General features: G+C 43.0%; 1 protein-coding gene across 1 annotated transcript in view; it reads right to left on the bottom strand.

Annotated features, from left to right (window-relative positions):
• Positions 1-1,442: 1,442 nt before the first annotated feature.
• The window catches only part of LOC120930706 (olfactory receptor 1468-like), a 32,457-nt gene continuing 6,712 nt past the window's right edge, over positions 1,443-27,187 (bottom strand). Inside the window, exon 5 of the mRNA XM_040341881.1 lies at positions 1,443-1,462. Within this exon, the coding sequence (XP_040197815.1) occupies positions 1,443-1,462 (20 nt within the window). The remainder of the gene's footprint in view (positions 1,463-27,187) is intronic.

Below are 27,187 nucleotides of genomic sequence, written 5' to 3'. Positions count from 1 at the left end.
GCAGTTCTGGTAGCAAGATTGCACCAAATCGCTTATATATCTCTATTGGGAGCCCATCAGGGCCAGGTGATTTGTGGTTAGACATCCCCTCCATCACCAGCCGGAGTTCCTCCAATGTAACAGGGGACTCCAATTTCTCTCTATCATTATCTGACAGAGTTGGAACCGGAATTCCCCGAAAAAAGGACTCCATTCCCTCACTTCCTCCCTTAGACTTATAGGGAGATTTATAGAAATCATAGAATATATGTCTTATCTCCCTACCATCAGTGCAAATCTCCCCTGCAGGGGCCCTAATTGCCACAATATTGGAGGAGGGAGAGTTGGCCTGTATCAGCATGGACAGCAATCGTCCAACTTTCTCCCCTTCCCCAAATTGGGTTTGTCTCTGGAATATTTGATGATTCTGTGCTTTTCTCATAGTGGCCATTCTATAAACCTCTTGTCTATCCCGCCACTCTTTTTGGGTGTTTAGAGACGGGGCCTCGATAAATCGTTGTTTGGCTACCATCGCTTCACTCCTTAGATCCTCTTCCCATGCCCTGGACTCCCTGCGTACTCTGGCCACGCTCTGGATCAACAAGCCCCTTAAATAGGCCTTCAGCGAGTCCCAGACCACTCCGGGCTTTGCCGAGCCTGTATTTATTTGCACATATTCATTCAGACTATTAAGAAGTTCCCGTGGTTCGCCCAGCAGCTCAAGCCAGTATGGGCTAATTTTCCATTCTCTTGGAAAAGTTCTCATGTTTGTCCTAATAATTAACTCCAATGGTGAGTGGTCTGAGACCCCCCTTGGCCCATACTCTACCCTCTCCACTAGATCTAGTACCAGCTCATTGCCCAGGGCCATATCGATTCTCGACAACGTAGAATAGGAGCTAGAAAGACAAGAGTACTGTCGGATACCAGGATGGCGAGTGCGCCAGATGTCCATTAGTCCTGTCTCGTCTAGGAAATGGGTCAATCGGCTCACTTGTTCTAGCTTTAGTTCGTGTGTCAGGGGAAATCTATCATAGGCTCTATCTAGAACTTCGTTATAATCGCCTACCACAATCAGGGGGGTATCGGTTTTATCCAGCATAAATTCGACCAACCTCTGTAGGATGTCAAATTTAAAGGGAGGGGGGATATAAATATTGGCTAGTACAAATGGTCTATTCCCAATAGAGCAGGCCAAAAATATGTACCGACCTTGATCGTCGATCCAGCTTTTCTCGCAGGTAAATGGCACATCCCTTCCCACCATTATGCTCACCCCCCTTGAATAAGAGGAATGAACTGAATGATAGCGGAATGGAAATTTCCGTGAGCCCAACTGGGCCATTGTATCTTTAGTTAAGTGTGTCTCCTGTAGGCAGAGTATCCCTGGCCCCCTACCTTCGATTGATGCTAGTACCAAGGCTTTCTTAATAGGGTCCCCCAATCCACGTACGTTCCATGATCTAATTCTCCAAGCCATAGACTATAGAGAAACAAGCAATTATAAAGAGTAGCAGTACCATACAAAAGTAAAGATGGTAGAAAAAAAAAGCCGCCTCTTCTGGTCTCCCCCTCTCCTCCCCCTCCAGACACCCATCCGGACTAAAGCTCCTCCCCTTTCCTGTATTAATTAAGGTACCTCCCTCTCTCGGACCTCCCTCCCACCTTCGTCCCCCCCAAACCCCCCTCCCTCTCCCCCAACCCCCCCTCCCTCTCCCCTCCCCCCCTGCCCACCTGGGCTCCCCCATGGGGCTACACCTGTGGCCTCACCTCTCCCATCTACCCGCAGCCATACTCCCATTCTTACACTCATTTGCCTCTCACCCTCCTTTGAAGTGCGAGAATATCCACCCTCCCTCCCCATCAATTAAATCAAAATCGAATTATAGCTAAGTGTGCCATCTCAAATCAAGTAGAACCTTTAAGAATACAAAAAACAAACCCAGAGAAAATGTAGAAGTGGCAAATACTTCTTTCGGAAACTTGATAGTCTTACTAGCTTGTTTCTCTGGGCTCCAAAAATGCCTAGGGTGGGGTTGAAAGTCTTACAAGAACCATGGGGTCAGGGCGGATTGGCGCTTCCAGACTGGTGCAAGTATTATTTGGCAGGTCAGTTGGTGTTTGTTCACAGATGGTTGAGCTCAGATGCGGGAGATTCAGCCACGGTGCTCGAGGCTGCTCATCTCGGATCATACGAGTCTCTACGGTTGGCCATCCATAGGGGTATGGGCAGGCACCTTCCTCTTACACATTCCATGAAAGCTACGATCAAGGCCTGGGAAGAGGTAGAGAAATTGGCCTCTCCAAGCTATAAAGGGGTTTCCCCCTCAACACCGCTGTGGATGAACCCTAAACTTCATCACTTTTACAAACTGGATGATGCACCCGGGTGGGCGTCTAAGGGGGTTAAACTACTCAAGGATGTTACTCGGGACGGGGAACTGCTAACATTTGATCAACTGAAAGCCAAATACGACCTTCCGAACTCGCAGTTCTTTCGCTATCTAAGCCTGAGACATGTATATCAGTCACAATTCGGATCTCAGAAGGTTGAATCTTTCCCTTCTAGGTTGGAAGACTTACTGATGACGGAGGACCTGCCTAAGACTTTGTCAGTAACCTACAAAGAACTGTTTAAAGCAAGCCCCAAAGCGTTACTCAAGTGCAGAGAGAGCTGGGGGGCGGAGGTTCCGGGAGTACAGGGGGAGGAATGGGAGGAAATGTGGGACTGTCCATTCAAATACTTAGTGGCAGCAAGGGACAGGCTAATCCAGTTTAAATTTTTACATAGAATATATTATACCCCAGCCAGATTAGCACCGATATACCCATCGGTGCCGGCCGAGTGCTGGAGGTGTACTTTTTCCCCTGCTGACGCGCAACATGTGTTCTGGACGTGCCCCCAGATCCAACAGTTCTGGACTGGGGTCACGGCCTGTATTGCAGAGGTGCTGGGGGTTCCGGTCCCACGGGAAATTAGTGTCTGTTTACTGGGTCTGGGGGAAGAGGTGGTACCGTCTAGGGCTCACAGAACATTACTGAGTATCTTACTGTTTTATGGGAAGAAAGCCATTTTGTTCAAATGGAGGAATTCAGGGGCCCCTGAAATTGCTTTTTGGAAAGGTTTGGTGAACGCTATGCTACCCTACTATAAAGCAACGTACCTATCACGGGGATGTGTCGGGAAATTCGAGAAGGTGTGGAGGGCCTGGTATGAATCAGACCACATGGTTGGGTAAGGGACAGATGGCTAATTTATAAATAAGTATGTATATAAGCTGGCCAGAGGACTTATTCCAGGTGTTTCGGGCATGCTGTTTGTGACATGCCACAGAGGGGACTATTTCTGCTGAAGTTGTCCCAGGTTAAGGCTGGTGGGGGAAGGGAACTGAGTAGGGGGGGGGGGGGGTTTGTTGTAAATACGCCATCTGCGATGGCACAGTTTTTATGTTCCCGGTCATGTTGGCCGACAATTAACCATGGCGATGTGCCAAGGTATGTTATTTTTTGCTTTTCTTTTTTGTTGTATGTGCATAAAACCTTTAATAAACAGAAATTTATATAAAAAAAAAAAAAAAAAAAAGATAAAATGGCTGATCTACTGCCACCATGGCAGAAAAAGCCTAAAGTGGGGTAACATTAAGTAGGCAATATGTAAGAACTGTCAGAATCCCTGCTGATAAGGCGTCTTTCTCAGTGACACTTTTAGGAGTTATTTTAAACTATGGCAGTCTTTCTATTAAACAAATTTTCCCTACATTTTCAGACAGCTGGCGTTGTCACAAAGAGAGGAACATACTTGAACATCTGCTGGGATTGTGACAGGATGTTTAGGTATGTTCCTTTCTCTTTTTGACAATGATTGTGACTGTATCCGTCTGTTTCGGTCAATGATCTTTCAGATATACATAGATGTCTATGATGAGTCTGTCATTCCTTTCCCCACTATAGCTCTATTATCTATTTTACCGGGCTCAGTCAGACCTCAGAAATCAAGCTTTTTAAGATTTTTCCTTTAGACAGCTTATTTCCAGATTTTGGAAAAGCACACCCACTCTACCTTTGTCCGTCTCGGTGGACACGATCAACGACACTATGCTGATAGAGGAAGTGCAATCTAAAAAGCTGGATACTTGGGAAAACGCAAGCAATACCCCCTGGCCATTTTGTGATATTACTTTTATACTTTTCTCTCCCTCTTCTGCCTTTCTTCTTTTTTCCTCTTCTTCTGTTTCCCCCCTCTCTCTCTTTATTTTTCATCTGAGTATTATTATGTATTCTTTATCCTGTATCACTTGACATTGCATTGCTTATTTTTACCTGATTATTAATACCTTGACATTGCATTGATTATTTATACCTGTCTTGATGGTAAAGACATTATCAACACCTCTTGTCTTAGATCTGGGTGGCTATTAGAAGACATCACTATTTCCAGATCAGTAATTGATATTGCTTTATGTGCCTTTGTCTGTCAAAGTTGAGTGACAACTGTTCTTGTGTGAGCAATGTCAAGTTGCATTCACAATTTCTATGTGAATTTGAATATGTTTTTCTTTTTATACTACTTTTGTAACTTCTAAATAATTGTTATTAAAAAATATATTCAACCTAAACTATGGCAGCCAGGCCCAAATGCAGGAAGCACTCACAGGCAACACCTGATTTTTTTATTACATCCAAGACTGAGGCCTCGTACACACGACCATTTTCCTCGACAGAATCCATCAAGAAACTTGGTGGCAGAGCTTTTTTACCTAGGAAAACGGTTGTGTGTATGTTTTTCATTGAGAAAACTGTCGTGGAACTCGATGAGAAAAAAAGAGAACAAGTTCTCTATTTCCTCGTCGGGAGTCTCAATTTCCTCGTCGTGTTCCTCGTCGGGCTGGTTTTCGACGAGAAACACGTTCGTGTGTATGCTTAGAAAGCCGCACATGCTCAGAATCAAACTTCCCCATTATAGTGCCGTATATTACCAGCTCCTGTCAACTCTCCTGGCTCATTCCATTACTTTAACCTCTTGCCTACAAGACACTTTCACCCCCTTCCTGCCCAGACCAATTTTCAGCTTTCAGTGCTGTTGCAATTTGAATGATAATTGCGCGGTCATGCAACGCTGTCACCAAAAATCATTTATCTTTTTTTGAGACAAATAGAGCTTTCTTTTGGTGGTATTTAGTCACCACTAAGATTTTTTTTTTTTTTTCACAATAATTTTTATTGATTTTTTTTTTCAAGATATGAACAGAAATAAAACACAGAAACATACAATCATTCCCATAAAAACAGTAGGGAAGCCTGTACCATGTTGACCAATCTAAACATAGCAAGTTCCATGCTCATTGTAATCGAGGTCAACAGCAAGAGAGGATAACACAATAGAACGAGGCGAGTGTTAGGTTCGCCACTTATTCCTATCAGACAACCAACAAATAGTGGGTAGGCAGACTGGGAAAGTTAAGTTCAGTGGGAAAAGGTGTAGAGAGAGGGGGTAAGGGGGGGGGGAAGGGATGGATACCTCTGAAAACATTATAAGTGTAAATTTACTTATGCAGTTGCTTAAAACAAATCACCACTAAGATTTGTATTGTTTGTTAAACAAATAAAAAAAGACCAACTTTTTTGAAAAAAAAAAGTTCTGTAAATAAATATGTTTTGCCTTCATTTATGTGCACTGATGAGGCTATACTGACAGGTAATGATGAGGCAGCACTGATGAGGTAGCATTGATAAGGTGGCACTGATGGGCAATGATTGGCAGCACTTATGGGCACTGATAGGTGGCATGAATAGGAGGCACTGATGGGAACTGACAGACAACACTGATGGACACTGAAAAGGTAGCACTGATGGAAACTGATTGATAGAACTGGTTGGCACTGACAGGAATCACTGCTGGGCACTGTATGGCAACCCTGGTGGGCACTGAAAAGGTAGCACTGATGGAAACTGATTGATAGAACTGGTTGGCACTGACAGGAATCACTGCTGGGCACTGTATGGCAACCCTGGTGGGCACTGACAGGCGCCACTGATGAGCACTGAAGGGCAACACTGATGTGCACTGATAGGGCTGCACTGATAATCAGGGAACTCATTGTTAGTGCAGATGTCCCCACTCAGGAATGTCGCTTGCCTGTTTACTCTTTGATCAGCTGTGATTGACAGCATGAGGAGAGGAATGCTGATAACTGGCATTTCTTGTTTACTTTGATCAGTTGTGATTGGACACATCTTATCACATGGTAAAGAGCCTACATCATAGGCTCTTTAATGTGATTGTTGATGCGCTGTGTCTGAGGGACACAACACACCATTGTTCACCAAGTCGCATGCCAAGAATTTGAGGATGTCATATGATGTCCTCCCAGAACTGGCCCATCTATCATTTCACTTAAGTGCCACACAATGTTTCTGCAGCTGGGCTTAATTTCTAATGAAAACCTGCCTTATCTCCCCTTATTACATTGAGGCCTTACCAAGTTGCATACATAGGGGCAGATCCACAAAAGAATTACGCCGGCGTATCTCTTGATACGCCACGTAATTTCAAATTTTGAGCGTCATATTTTTGTTTTGTATCTACAAAACAAGATACAACTGCATCTCGGATCGATCCGACAGGCGTACGTCTTAGTACGCTGTCGGATCTCAGGTGCACTTTTTCGGGGGCTGCTAGGTGGCGTTTCGATTTCCGCATCGAGTATGCAAATTAGCTAGTTACGGCGATCCTCGAACGTACTTCCAGCCGGCGCATTTTTTTACGTTGTTTGCGTTCGGCTTTTTCCGGCGTATAGTTACCCCTGCTATATGGTGGCGTACTCAATGTTAAGTATGGCCGTCGTTCCCGCCTCGCATTTTGAAATTTTTACGTTGTTTGCGTAAGTCGTTTGCGAATAGGGATTTGCGTAGAATGACGTCACCGTCGTAAGCATTGGCTTGTTCTGGTTTAATTTCGAGCATGTGCACTGGGATACCCCCACGGACAGCGCATGCGCCGTTAAAAAAAATGTTGTTTACGTCGGGTCACAACGTATTTACATAAAACACGCCCCCATCACATCCATTTGAATTCCACGCCCTTACGCCGCCAAAGATACACTACGCCGCCGTAACTTACGGCGCAAATTCTTTGAGGATTACAAAAAAAAAGTTACAGCGGCGTAGTGTATCTTAGATACGCTACGCCCGACGCAATAATGCGCCGATGTACGTGGATCTGCCCCATAATGTCTAGGCACAGAACAATATTGTTGCTTTTGTCTTTCCAAAAATACAATCTAATGCTTACAAAGTATTTCAGGATAAAACATCCCTTACATCTCCCTCTTACACAATTGTCTTACCAAGCTGCTTGTCTAGTCACTGAACACTATTTGTGGATATTTTTCTAAATCAAAATGTGTTCCTATTTAAACCCTGGGGGCCAGATTCACCAAAGAGATACAACGGCGTTTCTCCTGATACGCCATCGTATCTCTGTTTCTATCTATGCGACTGATTCATAGAATCAGTTACGCATAGATAGCCAGAAGATCCGACAGGTGTAATTGTTTTACACTGTCGGATCTTAGGATGCAGTACCGCGGCCGCCGCTGGGGGGAGTTCGCGTCTTAAACCAGCGTTGGGTATGCAAATTAGAAGTTACGGCGATCCACAAAGATTTTTCCCGTTGTTACGGCGTCGCAAGTGTTAGATTTCCGTCGCAAAGATAGGGCACCTTTAACATGGTGTAAAAGTACTCCACCATGTTAAAGTATGCCCGTCTTTCCCGCGTCGCTTTTGAATTTTAAAAAAAAAAAAATTCCCGGCGAAAGAAAGAAAGTGTAAACACGAAAGAGTGTTGATAAATCACAATTTGAGTGGATATGGGGGGGGATGGGGGGGGAGGGGGAGGGCCATTTGTGCGCCACCTCCCCCCCCCCTGTCCCTGTCCCTGTTCCCCTCTCTCCCTTTATATTTAAGAAGTGGAAGCTATTTATTGGTTTATTTATTTTTAATTTATTTTTATTATTTATTTTTTGTGTGTACACTTGGAAGATTATAGAAGGGCTGGTGGGCGGGGGGACCTGGGGGGGGGAGGGGACGGGTAGACATTGGAGGTGGAGGGGGGGGGAATGGGGGGAAGGGTGGGGGGGGTTGGTAAGGGGAACAGTAGTGCCCAGTTGGAGGTTCTCCAGAAATTAAGATAAAGAGATGGTTAGAAATGAATCTCCCCCACCCCCCCCCCCCCCTTTTCTCCTCCCCTTTTTTTTTTTTTGGAATCTCCCGGATGAAATGAAAATAGATTAGATATAGAACTGTGCCAAAGGGACACTATTGCTTTGTGTGATGTGATTTTTATGAGATAGAGGGCGACGTTTCTTTGGGACTTCGGTTTTCGGAGATGAGGTTGCCTGCACGCCATCGTTTTTCTCATGGTGTTTTTGGGGGGCGGGGTTGAGCCCGCCGCGTATTTCCATTGGGGCTCACTTTGAGGCGGGCTTCTGGGCAGACGCGGCATACGAGGGTATGGAGACGTTTTTTTTTTTTTTTTTTTTTTTTTTTTTTGGACGACGTTTTTTGCTCAGGACGGTTAGTCTTTGTGGAGTGGAGGGCGACGTTTTGAGGAATGACACATGGAAGTGAGGCATGCCCCGACTTTATTCTATATTATTTTTGTTTTTCTTCGCGTTTTTCAGAAGGTACGGGGCAACGTTTCCCCCCACACACGGTCATATGAAGTGACGTTTTTGGAGGCGCCGTTTATATATTTTTTCTCCTTTTTTTTTTTTTTCCTCTCTCTTCCTCGTCACAGGAGGTGGTGGTTAGATGACCTGGATATATAGGAGGGAAGTATACAGAGGACGAGCAGGGAAGGGAGAGGAAGATGAGACATTGAAATGATATCTCTTTAGGTGGGAGGGGGGGTGGGAGATGGGAAAGGGGGCTAAGAATGGAACAATGTTTATCTGTGTATTGTTTTCTGTTATTATTAAGTATGTATGCACCTTGGTGGAGATCTCTGTTATTTGGATGGAAATAGGTTAAATTCAAAATCGTGCAGAGATTGATGATAATAGATGGAAATGAAAAGATGAAATGAAAAGATAAGAAGGTTAAGAAGTAATTAATCAGCAAAGCTGTAAGGTAGAGGAAGGGTACGACTATAGGGAAATAAAAATAGTCGGGGGTGGGAGGGAGGGGAGCAGGCTGGAGCTTTTTTTTTTTTTTTTTTTTTCTAGTGCCTAATTGGACCAGCCCCTAAAATAGGTTAGTGCCCGCCAAACCATTGGGGAGGGGGGTTAAAGGTGGGTGAGTGCCCTTTGGGGGTTTTAGAGGAGGGTGGGAGGGAGGAAGTCGAGTACGTAGAGGGTGGGATAAGGTAGGGGGATTTAGGGGTTTCCCTTTTTTTTTTTTTTTTTTTCTTTCTCGCTGCACAGGAGATGGAGGGAATAAAAATAACCTCCCTGAACGCCAAGGGACTTAATGTCCCAGAAAAACGCAAGATGTTGTTGAATGAACTGAGACGCTCGGAGACAGATATAGCCTATATACAGGAGACACACTTCAGGACGGGAGGACTCCCACTCCTACAGAACAGGTTCTTTCCCTGTGTATATCACGCAGGAAACCAGGAAGCAAAATCCAAGGGGGTATCAATTCTGATATCCAATAGAATTCCCTGGTCACTAGAAAATAGATACCAAGATCCTAAAGGCAGATACCTTTTCATTAAAGGGACCATCGGAGGAATTAAAGTGACTCTGGCCACGGTGTACGTGCCAAATGTACATCAGGACGTATTTATGAGGAAAGTCCTCAGGGAGTTGATGGAATTCTCGGAAGGTAAATTAATCTTGGGGGGAGATTTTAATATCTCCCTGAACCCGAAAATGGATACCTCCAGGGGAACCTCGTCTACCACAGAGGGGATCAGAAGGGGTGTACTGCGAAAACTATACGAGGTTCAGTTGGTAGATGCATGGAGGACATTGCATGGAGAGGAAAGGGACTATACCTTCTTCTCCAACCCACTTCAGGTATATTCCCGTATAGACCTGTTTATGATTCCTCATTATTTGATCTCCTCTGTGATGGAAGTGTCCATTGGCAGTATAACGTGGTCAGATCACGCCCCGGTTAGTTTGCGTATCTCCTTGTCCAGTGCAGTCTTCGCTCAAGAGAGAAGGTGGCGCCTAAACGAAAGCTTGCTACAGAATTCTGAAGTGAGGGAAGATGTGGCCCGGGAGATTACAGCGTATTTTCAAACGAATGATATACCTGAGAGTGATCCGGGAATGGTTTGGGAGGCGCATAAGGCCCCGTACACACGACCAGTTTCCTCGGCAGAATTCAGCTTCCGACCGAGTTTCTGGCTGAATTCTGCCGAGAAACCCGGCCGTGTGTACACTTTCGGCCGAGGAAGCCGACGAGGAGCTCGGCGAGGAAATAGAGAACATGTTCTCTATTTCCTCGTTGTTCTATGGGAGCTCTCGCCCCGCCGAGGTCCTCGGCGGCTTCAGTGCTGAACTGGCCGAGGAACTCGATGTGTTTGGCACGTGTGTACGAGGCTTCAGACTGTGATCAGGGGGGTCCTGATTAAACATGGATCGAATTTGAAAAGGAGGCGAGAACAACAGGTTAAAAAATTATTATTGGAAATTCAGGAATTGGAACTCCAACACAAAAAGACACAAGCCCCCCAAATAGGAAGAGAGTTAGGTCAGTTGAGAAGGCAGATTACAGAGATCTTACGGTATAAGGCCAAAGCAATAATACAAAGGGGAAGAAAAATAAACTACGAATTGGGCGATAAATGCAGTAAATTGTTGGCCGGGAAACTGAAGGAAAAAAATCTTTCAACGTACGTTCCGCAAATTAAGGGGAAGGAGGGACAATTAAAACGAAAACCAAAAGATATAGTGGAAGAGTTTAGTAGATACTATTCTACTCTGTATAATTTGGCACAAACACCAGTGGCCCCATTGAAAATGGAAGAATATCTCTCTTCAGTAGACTCATCGAGGCTTTCATCATTTGCCCGAGCTAGCTTAGAAACCCCCATCTCGACAGAGGAAATAAACGCAATATTAAAAACCATGAAAGCCGGGAAAGCACCGGGGCCGGACGGCTATACAATTAGATATTATAAAGAATTTGCTACATTATTAAGCAGTCAGATGATAAAGGTTTTTAATGCAATGGGCCAGACTGCTGCATTTCCGCCGGACGCACTGTTAGCACACATTACAGTTATTCCCAAAGAAGGGAAGGACCCGGCGGAGTGCAGTAGTTATAGGCCGATTTCATTATTAAACACTGACTTAAAACTTTTTACGAAGATACTAGCAATGCGGCTTCAGACTTGGCTACCTGAGTTGGTAGACAAGGATCAGGTAGGATTTGTCCCTACAAGGGAGGCAAGGGATGGTACAATAAAGGTCCTTAATTTAGTACATTGTGCCAATGAAGGGAACATTCCCTGCGTGTTCCTAAATACCGATGCTGAGAAGGCATTTGATAGAGTAAGTTGGGGTTTCCTTTTCTCAGTGCTGCGTCACGTGGGGCTGGGGGAGAAGATGATTGGATGGATAGGAAGCGTTTATACAGCCCCACGTGCCGCAGTAAGAGTTAATGGAATATTTTCCAAAACTTTTCAAATCACAAATGGTACACGGCAGGGATGCCCTTTGTCTCCCTTATTATTTGCATTATCTTTGGAGCCTTTATTAAACAGAGTACGCCAAAACCCGGATATACAGGGAATACAGATAGGAGAGGGGATGCACAAAGTATCAGCCTATGTGGACGACCTGTTATTCTCTATATCAAACCCACATGTCTCACTTCCCAATCTTGTGAAAGAGCTTGTAAAATATGGCGAACTGTCAAACCTAAAGATAAATCAAGCTAAATCCGAAGCGATGAGTGTGGCAATGTCAACTCAGAAGTGTAATATAATACAGCAAAATTTTGGATTTAAGTGGAAAACTGCGCTTAAATACTTGGGTACCCTGATTCCAGCAAACATAAAGGAAGTCTTTAAAATAAATTTCCCACCACTTTTTAACTTGGTAAGAACTCTGCTTGAGAAATGGCAACATGGATTACATTCATGGTTTGGACGAAACAACATAGTTAAGATGAGTATCCTGCCAAAAATTATGTATTTGTTTCAGACTATACCAATTACTATACCAACGGCCTTTCTCCAGCAAATGAGTTCCCTCCTAATGAAATTTATATGGGCAGGGAAACGACCAAGGATAAAAAAAGAGGTGATGAGGCTACCCAAGTGCTTTGGGGGGATGGCAGTCCCAGATATTGTTAAGTATTATCAAGCAGGCCAACCTGACAAGATTGATAGATTGGTGCAGACATAGATATTACAAACGTTGGGTTGATATAGAGCAACAGATTAGTCCAATATCATTATGCAGAGCCCCCTGGTGCTACAATGTATTACCAAGTAAACTGAAGAAACACCCTATAATCGGCCCAACGCTGCAAATTGCAGCTAAAGTCTGTAGGAACCCAAAGTTTTCAACGAGCCAATCTCCCTTGTTCCCTATAATGGGGAACCCAGGTTTTAAACCAGGAACAGAGGGAGCAGTATTCAACAAACTAAAAGAAAAGGGCATGGTGCAGGTCTCACATTTTTTGCAAACAGAAACTTGGCCATCTATCGATGTTTTAATGAAACCAGGGGGAAACTTTGAGCTAAGCTTCTGGCAAGCTTTACAAGTAAATCATTTTATGAGATCCCTAGGACAACCGTCTAATTTCCGGCGACAGCTAACAAAATTTGAGAGCTACTGTGACGATGAGGAACCAACACAACGAGTGAGTTCTAAGATGTATAGACTGTTGAATTCTCCTCAGGAGGATTTTGTGTTGCCGGGAATTAATAAATGGGAAAGAGACCTGGGGAGGAAGTTTTCACTAACTCAGCGTAAACACATTATCTATCTAGCACTAAACTCATCAGTATCTACGCGAATACAGGAATCCAACTACAAACTATTGAACCAATGGTACTACACTCCAGTAAAGATGCATAAATTTTCTATAGAAAACTCAGAATATTGCTGGAGATGTGGACTGGAACAGGGAACTCTGTTGCACATATTTTGGTCCTGTGTAAAAGTAAGGAAATATTGGTTGGAAGTTCAGAGAATATCTCAAAAATTCACGGAAATTCAGCTACCGGATGATCCGGCCCTTTTCCTGCTCCACAGTTCACAGATCCCGGTGCGAGCGTATAAAAAATCGGTGCTATGTCATCTGATAAATGCTGCTAAAAGTGGAATAACTTTACAGTGTTGAGACACTAGGCCACCCTCCATTACGAGATGGCTTAATAGAGTCCGAGAGATAGGAGCCATAGAAGATCTAGTTCTTTCCGCCCGAAATAAAAGAGAGCAGTATGTAGAAACATGGACAGGATGGAATCTGTTTATGTATTCCGAAGAGGGGAGGAGACTGATGGAGGAGTAGAATAAGACATGCTGATAGGTAAATTGGATCTCGTCCAAAAAATTGGCCCAGTATATATGTATATCTGTGTGTATGACTGTGTGTCCCTAGCGTGTCGTGATCCTACGGGGTAAAAATGACCGCATCAGCCAAGCAGATACTGGCTGGAAAAAGCGCCCAGAGGCGATTCAGTTCGCATGAGTTGCGCTATACAAGTCATTCATTCATTCATTCATTCAATAAGGAGTGAAGAGTCAACCACGGGAGGAGTGCGTATAGGATTTTGATGAATAGAAATAAGAGAGAGCCCCTCCATTTCTTGTGCAGGGGACAGGGGGAGGGGGGATAGGGAGGAGGGGAGGAAGGGGGTTGTTGGTTTTTTTTTTTTTTTTTTTTTTTTCTTTTCCTTTATATTTTTGTTGTTTTTTTTTTTTAAGGAGGGATAGGTAGGGTATATAGAGACAAGGGAATAGAGAGGCCTAAGGCGTATGAAAACAATATAATTACTTTAGAGATTCTAATTAAAAGGTTTAAGATGTGTTGGTAATTATACAATAACAGAGTAAGGGAGACGACTGGATAAGCCTAGTTGGTGGCTACTTTCTTTTTTTTGTGAGTGTTTCTCGCTGTCTGGAACGATAATATGTATAGAATTATGAATTCCTTGCTTTTGTGATGTTAATATCTCTCTGTGACCTTGAATACAAAAATAAAAAACAAATAAATATGAAAAAAAAAAAAAAAAGAAGTTACGGCGATCCACAAAGATTTTTCCCGTTGTTACGGCGTCGCAAGTGTTAGATTTCCGTCGCAAAGATAGGGCACCTTTAACATGGTGTAAAAGTACTCCACCATGTTAAAGTATGCCCGTCTTTCCCGCGTCGCTTTTGAATTTTTAAAAAAAAAAAATTCCCGGCGTAAGTCTTTTTTTCACGTTGCGATTCACAAAACGTCGGCGTGTCGTAATTTCGCGCAAAGCTCGTCGGGAAATTTGTGACGGGACCATGCGCAGTACGTCTGGCGCAGGAGCGCGCCTAATTTAAATGGTACCCGCCCCATTTGAATTGGGCCGACTTGCGCCGGACCTGTTTACGATACACCGCCGCAAATTTCCAGGTAAGTGCTTTGTGGATCGGGCACTAAATCGGAAAAATTGCGATGGTGTAACGTAAACCGGTTATGTTACGCTGCGCCCGCTCTACGTGAATCTGGCCCTTAGTAACCTCTAGTTTACCCTAAACTATTAGCCCTAATTAAAGCGGGTTTCCACCCAAAAGTGAAACTTTCGCTCATCGGATTCATCCCCTCTCCCTTGTCACAATTGACACCTTTCGGGGGGAGGAGGTATCCTTTCCCACTTCCGAGAGTCCAGGCCCCGGCCCATGACGTCAGCACGGGGGGCTCCCTCCTCCTCCCCCGGCCACCAGTCCAGTAGGAGAGAGGAGTGGGCCTTGATTTAAACATCAGCTTCGGCTGCTAACTTTGCTGGAAGCCAGGACAGGTAAGTGTCCATTTAGTAAAAGCAGCTGTAGTATGTGTAGCTGCTAGTTGTTGTTTTTTTTGGGGGGGCTCAACACTGCTTTAATCAATTCCCCTTCTTCTCCCTTTAACCATTCGTTTCAGGCTCTTTTTTTTTCAAAATAAAGTTTATTGCATAAGTAAATAAAAATAAATTAAGTGCAAAGTATGGTGGATATTGAAAATACCCAAAATTAAAACATTTAACAAGAGGTAAATTGTTACTTTCTTATTAAGAATATTTTATATTTTTTGTTTTATTTTTACAGGTAAGTGCTTTGTGAATCAGGCACTTACTCTGTAAACTTGCGGCGGTGTAACGTAAATGGGATACGTTACGCTGCCGCAGTGTAACAGATTTCTGCGTGAATCTGCCCCTCTGTTCTTTAGGGTGTGTACACTTAAAATGAGTGTTAACATATTTTATTGTGGATTGTAAAAACATATTTCTTCCTTATACAGCTTCCTAAAATGCAAGAGCTTGTTTTTTTGTTTTTGTTTTTATGTTAATTCCTTTCTTCTTATGCATGTTTGAAAATCACCAGTTAGCTAAATGTATGTCAGTCTCATGCTTTAGATGTGATTTAAAAGATTCCCTGTGAAAACATTACATACAGTAGTTATAAGCAATGATTTACATTATAAGTTTATAGTTAAAATGAATAATGATATAAGTCATGACATAATACGTTTTTCGATGTTCAACTTGAATAACTCAATAAACTTTTATTGGGGAATAAATGGTTTTAAGAATTATTGTTTGACAATATTACACTAATGTTACTGAACAGAATTATGTTTATTCTGTAAATTAAACAAACAGAATAACTACGATTATACACAAAGCAATGGTATTGATAATATTGTGTAAATATTGCCTATTACATTTTTACATTTTTGGTAACTTGTCATAATTTAATTCTGTTTTATTCTAAAGAATCGAATTAATCATTTGAGGAATCGTTAACATTACATTGGGTAATCATAATTGTACTGTGGTTAATCAATGTTGGTAACTTGTCATCATTTAATTCTGTTTTATTCTGAGGAATCTAATTAATCATTTGAGGAATCTTTAACAATGCCTTAGTTAATCATAATTGTACTGTGGTTAATCAGTGTTGGTTTCTTGGCATCATTTAATTTTGTTTTATCCTAAGGAATTAAATTAATCATCTGAGGAATCTTTAACATTATTTTAGTTCTTTTCATGACATTTCAAAACACCTGCAGACAGGTATTCCCAGAAATGAGACTGGTGGGCTCTATTATTTTCTAATGAACTGTTCATTGCAAATTATCTTTTGTCTAAATTTACACCTTCATAGAGTGCCGGGGGTTTTGTATGACTTATCCAGTCATTATCTTGTACACATATTCCCAATGCATCTATTCTCTTGTTTATCTAAAGAAAGAAATGCTAGTTTAGGATTTAACACATTAAAAAACTTACAAAATTCTTGGTGTTATTGTTAAAAGCAAATCCTATTATTTAACATTATATTTGATCATAAAAAAATATTTATTTTTACATCACAATATATTAGTGTGTTTTAATATAGTATAATAATAATAATAATAATAATAATAATAATAATAATAATAATAATAATAATAAGTTATATTATTATTATTATTATTATTATTATTATTATTATTATTATTATTATTATTATTATTATTATTATTAGTAGTAGTAGTAGTAGTAGTAGTAGTAGTAGTAGTAGTAGTAGGAGTAGTAATAGTAGCAGTAGTGGTAGTATATTATAATACTAACACTACTACTACTAAAAATAATAATAATAATAATAATAATAATAATAATAATAATAATAATAATAATAATAATAATAATAATAATAATAATTCTTATTATTACTACTACTATTATTAGTAGTATATTATTATTATTATTATTATTATTATTATTAGTAGTAGTAGTAGTAGTAGTAGTAGTAGCAGTAGTAGTAGTAGTAGTAGTAGTAATAGTAGTAGTATTCATTATTGTTATTTACTACTTAATAATAATTGGTATTAAAATTATTATTTTTCAGACATATTACGCAGAACTATACAATGCAAGTAAATCACAATCGTTATACAAAATATGTTTTGGAATGTATTTTGTATAGCAAATAATTTCTGAGAGTGTTAAGCCCCTTAAAATCAATCTTGGAGGAACTAGATGGTATTATACAGGCAATTTTCCTTAGGCTCGGTTCACACTGGATGCCGATGCGGCTCCCAGCAGGGGTCCTGTGTGTCCTGGTTCACCATTTCAGGTATGATTTCAGTCCAAATTTTAGGCTGAATTCGGACCTGAAAAGGACCAAAAGAAACACAGGGCTCCTGTGCAAATTTGCACTGGAGTCGCATCGGAGATATGTGAACCAGGCTTCATAGAGAGCCGGTCACATTTTCCTGCTATTGCGAATTGGATGCAGGGATCCAGCATCTAATTTGTAATAGTGTGAACCCGGCCTCAATGCATAAATACAACACAAATGTAAAAAAAAAAAATCATCAGATTATAAATTATTAAAATAAATACAAGGAATAAAAATGTATGCATAAGAATGCATGTTCATACTAATTTGTATTATATATATATATACAAGATTGTATATCACCACCCTTAGCTCATTTTTTGTGATAAACTGGAAGAGCACTAACGATAATTCTCCATACAGACTGAACTTCTGAAGTTGATATTGTACATGGGGGAATGGAAATGTCCACTACTTGGAAACAGTAATACTGACATTATTGCATGTTTCAGTTTACTCCTGTTGTCATCGGTTACCGATGGAGATGACGTGGGGGGGAAGTGGGGGTGATGGGCAGTAGTCCAACTTGGCTATCTCGAAAATAGGAGAAACTAACTTGGGTTAGATGCTAGCAGGTAGTAGAAGAGTAGGGGTGTGTGTGCTGCTGATTAGGGATGAGCCGAACACCCCCCTGTTCGGTTCGCACCAGAACTTGCAAACACACCAAATGTTCGTGTGAACTTTAGAACCCCGTTAAAGTCTATGGGACTCAAACATTTGAAATCTAAAGTGCTAATTTTAAAGACTAATATGCAAGTTATTGTCCTAAAAAGTGTTTGGGGACCTGGGTCCTGCCCCAGGGGACATGTATCAATGCAAAAAAAAGTTTTAAAAACTGACATTTTTTCGGGAGCAGTGAATTTAATAATGCTAAAAGTGAAACAATAAAAGTGAAATATTCCTTTAAATTTCATCCCCCCAAATTCAATTACCAGGCCGTCAATTAAAAAAAAAAATACGTGGGTTTCCCCCCAAATATCCATTCCAGACCCTTCAGGTCTGGTGTGGATTTTAAGGGGAACTCCACCCCAATTTTTTTTGAAAAATGGCGTGGAGTTCCCCCAAAAATTCACACCAGACCCGTTATCCGAGCACGTTAACCTGGCCGGCTGCAGAAAAGAGGGGGGACAGAGTGCGCCCCCCCCTCTCCTGAACCGTACAAGGCCACGTGCCCTCAACATGGGGAGGATGTCCCCATGTTGATGGGGACAAGGGCCTCATCCCCACAACCCTTGCCTGGTGGTTGTGGGGGTCTGCGGGCGGGGGACTTATCAGAATCTGGAAGACCCCTTGAACAAAGGGGACCCCCAGATCCTGCCCCCCCTATGTGAATTGGTAATGGGGTACATTGTACCCCTACCATTTCACGAAGGAAATGTAAATAGTTGTAAAAAACACACACACACCGTAGAAAAAAGTCCTTTATTAATAAAAAAATAAAAAATAAATCCAGCGGTGGTAATCCACTCGGTCCGGCTCCCTGCTCCAACGTTTTCTGTATCCAGCGACGGGTGATCTCCTCTCCTGTCCAGCGATGAGAAGATCTTCAAAGCGCAGCATCGCCGGTCACCTCCCTCCGCCGGACACAGCCCGGCGAATGACGCTGCTGAAGCTGTGACATTTCTTTTATTGGTGAGGCGGGGCCACCAGTCACGTGACCCCGTCCCCCTCTGATGCACCCTCTGCTACGTCAATGGAGAAGCCTGGATTCCCCCTTGTGTCAGAGGGGGTGGGGTCACGTGACGGGTGGCCCGCCTCACCTTCAGCAGCGTCATTCGCCGAGCTGTGTCCGGCGGAGAGAGGAGCCCGGCGATGCTGCGCTTTGAAGATCTTCTCATCGCTGGGCAGGAGAGGAGATCACCCGTTGCTGGATACAGACAATGTTGGAGCAGGGAGCCGGACCGAGTGGATAACCACCGCTGGATTTATTTTGTATTTTTTTAATTAATAAAGGACTTTTTTCTACGGTGTGTGTGTGTTTTTAAATTGACCGCAGGGTTCCCCTTAATATCCATACCAGGCCTGAAGGGCCTGGTAATTGAATTTGAGGGGACCCCCACGTTTTTTTTTTTTTATGGATGAATCCTCTCTGAATTGCCAGGAGCCGACAATTCATTATAGCCGCAAGTCTGGTTTTAAATGACTTTTTTTCTTTCAGAAATTACATTTTGTGCAGTGACAGTTCTAAGTACGGGAAACATGCGATATTTCACATGCTTACTTTACCCCCCCCCCCCCCCCCTAGGTACGAAATTTAAAGGAATATTTCACTTTTATTATTTCACTCTAAGCATTATTAAATTCACTGCTCCCGAAAAAACTGACATTTTTAAAACTTTTTTTGCATTGATACATGTCCCCTGGGGCAGGACCCAGGTCCCCAAACACTTTTTAGAACAATAACTTGCATATTAGCCTTTAAAATTATTACTTTTGATTTCTCCCTTAGACTTTAACAGGGTGTTCCGCGGCTTTTCGAATTTGCCGCGAACACCTCAAATTGTTCATTGTTCGCCGAACAGGCAATGTTCGAGTCAAACATGAGTTCGACTCTAACTCGAAGCTCATCCCTACTGCGGATCTCAGACGTAGGTTGGTGTGTTCTAGAGCTTAACTTTAAGGGTGAGATCTGCAGGAAGAGGGGGGCTCCAATGGATACAGGAGAGAACATTTAGATTGGTATATATCAAATTGTTCTTTGTCCAGCTGGGATGTGAGGTAATTTTTGACATCCTGGATTGTAGGAGTACAGTAGGAAGACCAGTTTTTTAGTATCACTTGTCTGGTTGACATGAAGCAGGTTGACAGCCAGGCCTTGTTATGCTGACCGGTTGCTTGTTGAGTGTTATAGCCTTTTGAGGTGGGGGGAGTCCAGGTGTCCAAAGAGCAAGGGGTAAATGTTTTTCGAGGGTGGACGCCTCGTAACCTTTAGGGTGAGATTTTTTACTTGGTTCCAAAAGGAAGAAATATGAGGACAGAGCCCAAGCCTATAGAGCAGGGAAGGTTTTTCCAGGTTACACATAGGACATTGGTGTTTGTGATATTTATGTTTTGTCACATCAAAATTCACTGGTAACAAATGAGCAGGTAGAGTTGTATCAGTTTATGATGTGACTCACTGCTTATGGTGAATTGAGATCAGAGTTCCAGGAGGTGACAGATGTTGCTGATAGATTTTTGCAAAGATGTGCGTTCAGAGGTTTGTAGATGACTGAGATCTTGAATTGCCGTTCCAGAGGGAGATTGCAAAAGTGTTGAAGTTTGTGCGGGCATAAACTTGTAATATTTTGAACAGCTTGGCAGAAGAATAGGAAATTGTCTTGAGGGAGCTCAAACTGGGCCAAGATTTTGTCTAGCATTGCCTGTGTTCAGATCGAAAAGTTTAGTGAAGTATAGTAGCATCTGGTGAGCCCAGGCTTTGAATCTGGAGTGGGACGTGGTAGATGCAAAACATGGATTTCCGTGGATTGGAAGGTGTTAAAATGTCCAAGGGGAGAGGTTTAATTTCATCTGACCTTGCGCTAGGCCATCAGAGTGTCTCTAAGTAACAGGTTTTGGTGGAGATGAGGGGCATAGACCAGAGTTTGCAGTGAAAAATCGCCGGCAGGCAATAAGGGGAGACCAGTTGAGTTTCTAGGCCATTATTGGAGTATGTGGAACCTTGCAAGATCCAGTCTAGACAAAACCATCAGGATACAATATAAGTTATACACTCTAATATTAGGGAGGCTGGCACCCCCTCACTCCTCGGGAGGACAAGTTTGTTCAGAGAAATACAGGGGTGCCGTCTCTGCCAGAGAAATAGGGATAAAGCTTGTTGTAGATTTTGAATGTCTTTATGATGTAGGAGTAGAGGTATGGTTTGAAAGGGGGTATAAGAGTTTGGAAAAGCTGACCATTTTAAAAAAGTGGCACCTTTTGAAGAGCGAGATGGGGAGATCCATCCATATCTCCAGTTTGTTTTTGATTCTAGAAATCACTGGTGTGAAGTTTGGATTATATAGGGATGAAGGAGTTTTGCCAATTTTTATTTCTAGGTATGTGATGTGGTTTTTGGCTACAGAGAAAATAGAGGAGGTAGCCCATGAGGAAGTTCTGTAGTGAAACAGCGGGAGGATCTCGCTTTTGACTAAGTTGATCCACAGGCATGAGAGACCTCTGAATTGAGTGAAAATATCCTGAATAAGGAGCATGTCAGAAGCAGGGTTAGAGTAGAAGATAAGTATGTCACCTTTGGCCTGGGACTACATGAAAACTGTACTGGAAAATATAGGCCTGGGACTCTGTATGCTTAACTTCATTTTTGCACTATAATCTACCCTTTCAGCTAAAGTCTGGGTCAACGGCCACCTATAAAACGCCTTCCCCATCTCAAATGGGATGAGACAGGAAGGCCCCCTTTCACCCCTCCTCTACATACTAACACTAGAACCCCTACTATGTTGGATCAGAGTAAACAATAAAATCACAGGCATTGATGTTAAAGGCCACTCCTACAAGATATTGGCGCTCACAGATTACATTTTGCTCTTTCTATCTAACTCATAATCTACGATTCCCACCTTACAAGATGAATTTGACCAAAAAAAGATGCCTATCAACCCTTCAGATTAATTTCTCTTAGTCTTTTGCCCTAAACATAACCCTACCTGCAATTGAAATTAATGCTTGTAAAGCTATATTTCCCTTTTCCTGGAAAAATCAGTCTATCACATGTCTTGGCATCCAACTCCCTAGCACACTAAATTACCTATTTTGGTTAAACTATCTACTCATACTGAAGAATATCCAACAAGACTTTCAAACACTTTAAAGACTTTAAAGGCCTTTTTTCATGGTTCGGCCGTGGGACCATAATTAAAATTAATATATTACCTCAAATTCTGCATGTACTAAAGGCTGTACCTATATATATCCACAAAACGTCCTTTGCTAACTACAAAAAAGCCTGGAAGCTTTTTATCTGGGGACTCAAGTGACCTAGAATCAGCTATGATCTTTTTACACTACCTAAGCTAAAAGGAGGTTTAGGTCTACCAGATATTTATAGATATTATCAAGCTTGTCACCTCACAATAATTGCTGACCTACACAGAGACTAAAGACTGGGTATAGATAGAAAATGCAGGAACCCAAACCCCACTACATTACACAATATGGCTACTGGCTAAATTCTCAACCAAAGTCTTTACAGCCAATCCAACAGTAGACCCAACCCTCCTCTGCCTACACCACATCAACAAAGGTATCAAACTGACCTCATACCCAAGACCACCTGCCCCTCTCAAATACAATCCATATTTCTCCCTGGATTTCACCAATTTTTACATGACGAGTGGCCCCATACACAAATACGAGCAGGTACCCTCTTATCATATGAAGTTCCGCAAGCAAAAATGCCTAACTCCCATTTTTCCTTTTGGACCTATGTCCAATTGAGACATTTCTTCAATTATCCCAAAACATCCCTAGACTGGTCTCGCAATCACACTACTTTTGAAGCATACTGCACAAGAGCCACCCCACAACACCACATGTTGTCCTTCATGTACGCTCTACTCTATTCCAAATACGATGCTAAATCCAGTGGACCTTGTCTAAAGTGGGAAAAAAACCTTGACCTCACTTTCACCAAAGAAGAATGGGAAAACATGTTTACCAATATACACAAAGGCTCAATAAACTTCATGATGCAAGAAACTGGCTATAAATTACTCACAAGCTGGTACTGCACTCCCAACCTGCATATTGACCTATTTGCTGGAGATGTGGCTCTGAACGTGGATCCCTGCTACACATCTTGTGGTCTTGCCCAAAAATACACCTTTCTGGAAAGAAGTGCATGAACACATTTCCACAATTACTATGTTTACATTAAATGTTACCCCGACACAGTATCTTCTACACCACTCTTCACTTCCACATTCTACATATTGTAAATCATTGGCCCTCCACCTGGTGAACATGGGGAAACAGTATATTCCAATTAAGTGGAGTACAAATACACCACCCACCCTATTCGACTGGATTAGATGTATAAAAAAGACAGCAGAAAAGGAACAGCTGATACATATAGAAAGAGACACCTCCTCCAAATTCACCCAGACTTGGGCTTGTTGGTTACATCACTCAGGCTCCCTATAAACAAGTGAAATGGATACACCTTAAATGGTGTCCTTCATTATAAGGCTCTTGAGAGGAGGAGGACGCCCATATCTCCCTTCCTTCTCTTTCATCTACCTATATATACCTCATCTCCCCCGTCCTATCTCAAAAAGAGGTAGATGACAACTAGCTTCCCATACCCTCCCTCCCTATACACTTTTTACCCATCACTTATCCTTCCCCTCTTTTCTAGGCTTAAAACCCTCTTATGTCTTCACTGAGTAAATATTATACCCTATCCTTGAAAAACAATGATTTACATCTATCTCATGGTGGAGTACAGTGCAACGTGGGTGTCGTGGATTGGTGGTACCCTCCCCCCAGACACAGTTTGCATCCATTAGGGCTGTAGGTAATGTAGGTAGGGGGCAATGTATGCGGTCACAGTCTGGAAGAAAGACTTGGTGGGGGAGTTGGGGGCATAGATATTAGTGACTATGAGGTCTTTGTTGGAAAGGTGGAGAGACAGGAGATGCCCTTCCTCGTTATGGGCAGAAAACACTATTTCGCAGGAGAGGTAATTGTGAATTGGGATCAACACACATGATTTGCCTTTAGTAGAGGCAGAGCCATGTGTTTGGCCTACCCAAAGTTTGTGCATGCACCAGAAGTCTGTGGAAGCTAAATGGGTCTCCAGGAGGAGTGCTATATCTGCTGGCATAGTATCACAATATATTTGTGGGGGGACCAGAGTCCTTTGACATTCCATAAGACAATTTTCATTGTGTCCAAGAAGATAGAGCTGGGTTTATGTGTGAAGTGTTTTGTCTGTCAGTAACCCAGAACGGTGTATGTTTTATCTAGGTCGTAAATGATGGGGGGTAGGGGGGTAGATGCTAGCTCAAGGAGGGGTAAGAAGTAGTGTACGTGTAATGGGAACCCTGAAGAAGAGTAGAAAAAGTAAAGGAAACTTAACTCACAATTTAGAGGAAGCCTTGACTTTGCTTTTCTTTCACACGTAGCAATCACCATAGGACAGCTTTACCGGAGAGTGGGACATGGTTGATGAGCCAGTGTTTGTCCACCAGGTGGCCACGTCAATGGAAGAGGCTATGTACTTGAGCGTCACCTAATAATTAGGGATGGGCGAACAGTTCAGCCCGAGCATGAGTTTGGACTGAACTTTGGCTGCTTGGACATTCTCTGAATTATATGGTCGATCGACTGTTTGTTCGGCCCACAGAACAACCACAATGCACTACACCACCGCATAATGCATTGAAAGCCCTAATTGGCTGATGCAGTGAAAGTTTCACCCAGTCAGGGCACAGAGCACTGTCAGAGCCATGATTGGATGCTGTCATGATGACTGTATCAAATTAAGGCTCATTGTTCTTAATCCTGCCCTACACTATAAAAGTATTCTTTCCATAGCGGCCATTTGGAGTGTGATAGTGGCGTGGAGAGAGATAGAACAGGGCTATGTTCAGTGCTATTAGACAGATAGGGCCAAATTCTCAAAAAAGCTGCGTAACTTAAATTTCAGCAGTTAAGTTACACTGACTTAAAATTTCTACCTAAGTGCCTGATCGTCAAAGCACTTACCTAGAAATTACACGCCGTGTAACTTAAGTGCCGCCGTCGTAAGGCGGTCCTCCTCTCCTGGGGGCGTTTAAAATTTAAATGAGGCGCGCTCCCGCGCCGGCCGTACTGCGCATGCGTGTGACGTCATTTTCCCGACGTGCAGCGCGTGAACGTAATTAACGCCGGGCGGCTTTGAGAATTTCGACGGGAAACTAAAGTTGCGACGGGTGAAAAAAAAAGACGCGCCGGGAAAACAAATAATTATAAAAAAAATGACATCGTCGCTCAGCATGCATTCCTGAGAGGGAGAACTCCATGCCAATTTTCAAAGAAAAAACCGGCATGGGTTCCCCCCCCAGGAGCATACCAGGCCCTTAGGTCTGGTATGGGTTGTAAGGAGACCCCCCACGCCGAAAAATTGACGTAGGGGGTCCCCCTACAATCCATACCAGACCCGTATCCAAAGCACGCTACCCGGCCGGTCAGGAAGGGAGTGGGGACGAGCGAGCGCCCCCCCCCCTCCTGAGCCGTGCCAGGCCGCATGCCCTCAACATGGGGGGGTTGGGTGCTCTGGGGCAGGGGGGCGCACTGCGGGCCCCCCCACCCCAGAGCACCCTGTCCCCATGTTGATGAGGACAGGACCTCTTCCTGACAACCCTTGCCGTTGGTTGTCGGGGTCTGCGGGCAGGGGCTTATCGGAATCTGGGAGTCCCCTTTAATAAGGGGGCCCCCAGATACCGGCCCCCACCCTAAGTGAATGGATATGGGGTACATCGTACCCCTATCCATTCACCTGGAGGCAAAAAGTAAAAGTTAGTAAACACACAACACAAGGCTTTTTAAAATAATTTATTATTCTGCTCCGGATGCCCCCCCTGTCTTCTTTATTAGCTCTATTTCCAGGGGGGGCTTCTTCTTCCGCTCTCCGGGGGTCTTCTTCCACTCTCCGGGGGTCTTCTTCCACTCTCCGGGGGGGGGTTTCTTCTTCCGCTCTCCGGGGGGGGCTTCTCCGCTCTCCGGGGGGCTTCTTCCATCTTCTCCCCTCTTCCGCTGTTGACTCTGCGAACCCCGGTTCTTCTCCAGCTGGCCGGTGCCTTCTTCTTCAGCGCTGGCTGCCTGCTATGTTTGTGTGTTAGCTCAATTAGTAACAGGCAGCCGGCGCGGTCTTCTGTGACGTCATGTTCTTCTGTTCTTCTCCCCTCTTTCGATGTTGACTCGTCGCCTGTTGTCGCTGTAATGATGGAAGCGCGCCTTGCATCCCATTTATATAGGCATCACTGTCCCATCATGCTCCGGCAGGTACCCACGTGGTGGGTGCCTACCCACGTGCACCCACCACGTGGGTACTTGCCGTGGAGTTCTCCCTCTCAGGAATGCATACCAAATGCCGTCGCTGGAATGGGCCTTTACAATGTGTGACTAACTTTCCACATTATAAAACCAGCCCTAGTTTTGCGCAGGCAAATTCGGAACTTAGGCAGAAATCACAGTGATGAAATGCTTTGAAAATCTGCTTAAGTCCTCATTTGCATACGCAAAGCTGCATTTCAATGAGAAATGCCCCCAGTGGCGGATGCGGTACTGCATCCTAAAATCTGACCGTGTAAGTGTCTTACACATGTCAGATTTTCTGCCTAACTTTGGAAAAAGCCTTTTGAGAATCGTTTCCAAAGTTAGGCACAGGGATACGCAGGCTGAACAGCAGTTAAGTCTGCGTATCTCTTTTGGGAATTTGGCCCATAGTGTGCTATTCTGATTCCATTGTCAGTGTAGAATCTCAGTTTAGTGTGCATTTAAGGATAGTTCAGTGTGAGTGTAGTGTGACCATTCATCTTTACATTAGTGTCAATGCAGAAATAGTTCAGTCATTGTGAGTGTAGTGCGACCTTTCATCTTTGCTTTAGTGTAAATGTATAGATAGCTCAGTCAGTGTGAGTGTAGTGACCGTTTAACACAGTACATTTCATTGTGTTATTGCAAGTTTAACCCTGTATATTTCAGTGCGTTATGTGCCATTTAACGCAGTACATTTATGTGCGTTAGTGCACGCCTAATGCCGTATATTTCAGTTGCATTACTGCAAGTTTAACATCGTACAGTTCAGTCCGTTGCTGCAAGTTTAATATTGTATATTTCAGTGCATTACATGTTGTTTAATGCAGTACATTTCTGGGCATTACAGCATGCTTAATGCAGTATATTTCAGTTGTGTTACT

Source organism: Rana temporaria, chromosome 3, assembly GCF_905171775.1.
Source record: "Rana temporaria chromosome 3, aRanTem1.1, whole genome shotgun sequence".
Taxonomy (NCBI): domain Eukaryota; kingdom Metazoa; phylum Chordata; class Amphibia; order Anura; family Ranidae; genus Rana; species Rana temporaria.
The sequence above is the reverse complement of the archived record's forward strand: the minus strand, read 5'-3'. Positions and strand labels throughout refer to the sequence as shown.